General features: G+C 37.8%; 1 protein-coding gene across 2 annotated transcripts; it reads right to left on the reverse strand.

Annotated features, from left to right (window-relative positions):
• Positions 1 to 716: 716 nt before the first annotated feature.
• rpl29 (ribosomal protein L29) lies at positions 717 to 3,949 on the reverse strand. 2 transcript variants are annotated; one of them, XM_053315308.1, is made up of 4 exons: positions 3,911 to 3,949; positions 3,402 to 3,454; positions 2,937 to 3,001; positions 717 to 893 (listed from the first exon to the last, which is right to left on the reverse strand). In XM_053315308.1, exons 2-4 carry the CDS (start codon positions 3,436 to 3,438, stop codon positions 801 to 803), a joined length of 195 nt encoding a protein of 64 aa, XP_053171283.1. In that variant the 5' UTR covers positions 3,439 to 3,454; positions 3,911 to 3,949; the 3' UTR covers positions 717 to 800. The 2 variants fall into 2 exon arrangements, with proteins under 2 accessions (XP_053171283.1, XP_053171281.1); XM_053315306.1 differs by having other exon boundaries at positions 3,915 to 3,948.
• Positions 3,950 to 4,712: the final 763 nt, after the last annotated feature.

The raw sequence follows: 4,712 nt of genomic DNA on the forward strand, positions 1-4,712 counted from the left end.
AGAGTAATTACTTCTAACATTTTACTGAAACTAAACAGACAAAATTAAATATACTCATATGATACAGAACAAACAAAACCTGTAAGCACCTCCTATTACTTGCTTTTGGCTGTCCTGCTACTAGTGAGGTCAAACTGACCAGGATGAGGGCAGGTTGGAAAAGCACAAACTGGAACGGCATGGGACAAAATCCAAAAATGTCGCACTGCACATTACGAGGCCAGGGGACACAGACAGCGAGAGGTTTTGTTTTATTTAACAACTTTAGATGACTAAATGTATAAATTGAGTGAGAATATATAAAAAAGTATTCCAAAAACAGTCATTCAGCTTTAAGTATATTTGGGAACCGTTACTATTAAAAAGAAAAGGTACATGTTTTACTTTCCATTTCATAAACACCATTTGCATCCAACACTGGTGTAATCTTTCTTTTCCAAGTTGTTTCCCACATTCACAACAATACTGATGCCTGCCTGAATATTTTGATAAGCCTTTATCCCCCCAATTTAACTGGCTACATCTAACTAGTAAAAGGGAAGCTAAAAGTCATGTTGTTAATGAAGAAATCAAATTATTTCTTATTAAATGATTTTATTTAACTTTCACTCCCTCTATTCATGTGACTGACTACACACACACCTCTATGTGATTCATCCAACAGAATCAGAGAGATATAAGATATTATAACTGATAAAAACAGAGGACCAATGTGATGTGTTTGTTAACAAAGCATAGCTTTATTGTGATGGTGGTAACACAGTCTATGAAACACTGACAGACACGGGGTGACAGGATGCTTATTTCTGCGCTGCCTGCTTCATTGCTGCCTTTGCGCCCTTCTTGTTGTGCTTCTTAGCAAAGCGCATGTTCCTCAGGAACTTAGGGTCCACCTGCAGCAGAGAAGAACAGAGTTAACAGGTCAGGTGAGCAAAGGGAGCACACATATGGATGTGGTGCACAATCAGGATGCATTTTTTTATGAATGTAACAACAAACATGAGTCACAATAAATCAGAAGATACATGAGAACAAGCTCAGGGAGAAAAGACCAAACATACACTCTCTGCATTAAGTTAGTGAAGGGCGAGAGGATGTTGAGACTGTAATAGTTTCACTTTTATGATAATGTCCTTTACCAAACGTAATGAGCAAAAAAGTACAGTATTGCAACTTCACATTGTCTTCATGCAGACTTTACAAGTAATAATCATTAGCTACTGCTGAAGGACAGAGTAGTGTCTAACATTAGAGCAGGCAGCACAACATGAAGAGCAGCTGTTGAAGGCATTCAGTCGTGTTTGTCTAGCTCATTATTTTACAGTGGAGATCAGAGCCACATCTCTGGCTCACTTTAGGTGATAAGTCGAAGCTTGTATAATTTTGGTTAAGCTGGATGACATTGCGTTTTCTTAGCCGCAAACCGCAAAGTAACCTCGTCTTTGAATCCAGTTGTACAGAGCAGATTGCACAACTTTACATGGTAACAGCACATCATTTTAATGAGAGCGGCACATCATTTTAATGAGCTGTAGGTGGACACATCTGTTCTTCCTCTCCATTGCTGAGTTTCCAAAACTGACACTGCATTTAAATCCACTGTTTTTTACATGCAAGATATGTTTACATTGATGTCCTGCAGCTGTCCTGTTCTCTGTGCAGTTTGTCACACAAATGCACACTAGTCATTTCTTGACACAGCTTAGGGAGAAACTACGTATGATGAGACTGAGATCACACAGAGGCCTGAATCGACTATTGTATTTCGATTCATTGTACAGTCCCAGTTTCACTTAAGACATCTGCTCAGATGAAGAAAACTATTAATCAGGATCAAATGTTTCCTACCAGTCTACAACACTGGAAATCTGAAGGGTCTTGTTCTCAGCATTATACTTTTGGAAGCATTATACTTTTGGAAGCTTTCTGAGTTTTTAATTCTGCTGCTACGGCCGTGAATGAAAGCAGCCATAATGCAGGTTAAGTGTAACATCAGTCTGATGAAAGACGCTTTAAAGTGGAGCCAGCAAACCAAAGAGTCCACTGAATAGGAGATAGTGCTACGTTTTGAATGTGTATATATATTTGAAATACAATTTTTACTCTTGTCAATCTTTATTTATTTGACTTTGGCAATATTGCTTTCATAAAGCCACAAAGTTTATGCAAAGCTCCATCAGACACTGAGAGACACTCAAGCTGATTCAAAATCTTTAATCTGACACCTTTGATTTATTGATACTGCTTTATTCAAGCAATACAGTTAGGCCTAGTTACGGGAAAAAACATTTTCAAAATGCGAAAACATTTTATTTAAAATTTTTAATCGCAAAACACAAAAATAACGATGTCTATACAATTCAAGCAACAGCTCATTTTTAAAAAAAAAGTCTGTTTGGTGCAATAATATCACAGTACCGTTTTCCATCATCTTCTATTCAATATCATTATCTAAATACCATTACCACCTCTCATGGAGTTTTGGTGAGCAGGCACTTGGAGAACAGAGATTCAGCATGTCAGAGCTATGGAAAATAGCCTGTAAATTTGTTGGTAATTAAGGACTTAAAATTCAAGTGTCGCTCATGCTGACTAACAGGGCTCAACGGGCAGATATGTTGCTCCACTAGAAACATCTCTAAATGCACAGTAGGAGCATTTATTCACTGACAGCTGACACTGACTACCTAAACTGTACACACTGCACTGATGCTCATAGCCAACATTATAGTTTTAACTTCATACTGTCTGCTCCAGTCAGACAGCCACCACCACACCTGCACTCACTCTCTCGACCACAACCTCACCTAACCTATTCACAAGGTAAGTAGACCATGGTTTCCAAAATAGGTGGGGGCAAAAGAAGAAAAAGATTCCTTATGCATTTCACACAAGTCAGGCATGTACTGTCAACACTGGTCAATAACTGTACGTACCCCCTTGAGTGACTCATAACGCTGAGATCTGGGCTTCTTGATGCCATTCCTGTGGGCTTTACGAGCTGTATAACAAAGAAATCAGTGTTACATCAAACAGGGTTCAAAATTTACTTTTCTGTCCATGTGTGAAGCAAATCTACCAGCTTGAATATTGATTCTTTTTCTGGATGAATGATTACAAAAATGCTTAAGCTGCATTTAAGGATGGGAACTTCTTGTGTGGCTTTTTGATTGTAGAGAGAATAGATTAAGAGTTTTATTCTCATTTATGTTTGACATTGTTGCAGCTGTATTTTTGACCCTTAAACTTACAGTACATGACACAGTAATTACTAATGCACAGCTTTTGTAGTTGAGAGAACTACATGGACGTTGCAGTCTATGCTAAACTAACTCCCCAGTCATGCATTACATAAAACACTAAAACAAGTGAAGGCAGCAGCTTAATGCAGTCATACTTACACTGGTTGTGGGTTGTGTGGTTTTTGGACTTTGCCATTTTGACTCTGGTGTATCTGAAATGGGAAAACAAGAAAACGTGGAGGGTTATTTTAAACTATCATCACATATATGAAGTACGTAGCATGCTAGTTAAGATGGGTAAGTTTGACTGACTAGTTAGCCGGCAAGAAATGGCGCTAAATACCATGTTAGTACAATGAAAACTCCCGTATGTTCATGACTAAAACTTAAGCAGAGTTATTACAGTATTTAAACCATTATTTTGTTGTATATTGATGTAATGTCTGGTCGCTAGCCAGTGTGAAGCTCCGGCTATGCTACACGGAGTTAACACACATTCAATCTAATTTTTTGTCTTTATTTAAGATCATTTCTACAACATACTGCCATGAACTTATAGTCAGTAAAGTACTTTATTAAAATCAGTAGCTGTTTCTGAGAGGACACGTAAAATACACAGAGATGGATTCAGATTTTAGAAAGTCCACCGGGGTGAAAACATTAGATACCTACCACACGAACGGACGACAACCGGAAGAGAAAGAAAAACAAACCAGGAAGAAGATAAAAACACTCCGAGCTCAAGAGGAGAAGACAGCGGGGGGAAAGATCCATCTGAAACAACGACACTGACGCCTGTTGGTTGGTTTGTGGTATTACAGGTAGGAGTCCGCAGTGGGCCACATGGTGTCACTCTAGAGACATGATATTATAACAGAAATAGTTAGTGTGGCTGCTCTATTTCTTAAAAAATACCCACTTAAACTGTCCAAGCATGTAGTTGACGCATGTTTCAATAAAACTTTGTAATTTCATTTGCTTTTGACTCTTTAGTTTGAGTAAAATGTTACAAGTAATTAAGAGTATACGTTTGAAACTTGAAGACTGAAAAAGTGGTGGACACCTTTGGCTACTTGAGGGGTAGAAACAGTCAAATCGTTTGTACCAACTGCAAAAAAACTAATTAACAACATGCTATTGAAGCATTTCCCATGTTTTAGTTCACTGCTCTTTGTTTCCAATTACTTTTAGTCTCATGTAGTGGTAATTGAAACATTCAGATCCTTTACTTAAGAACGTGTCAACACAGCAATGTAAAAACTGCTCCATCACAAGTAAAGCAAGCAAAATGCACTTAAAATATTAAAGTAAAATTACTAATTTGCCCTTCAGACTGACATATTACCATATATAACATAATTAGATTATTAATAGCATCAGTGTGTGAGCAGCATGTTACTGTTGTAGCTGCTGGAGTTGGAGCTAGTTTCAATTAGTTTATATAGGTCAGCTAGTTTAGTCCAGTTGTTC

This window comes from Scomber japonicus, chromosome 3 (assembly GCF_027409825.1).
Source record: "Scomber japonicus isolate fScoJap1 chromosome 3, fScoJap1.pri, whole genome shotgun sequence".
Taxonomy (NCBI): domain Eukaryota; kingdom Metazoa; phylum Chordata; class Actinopteri; order Scombriformes; family Scombridae; genus Scomber; species Scomber japonicus.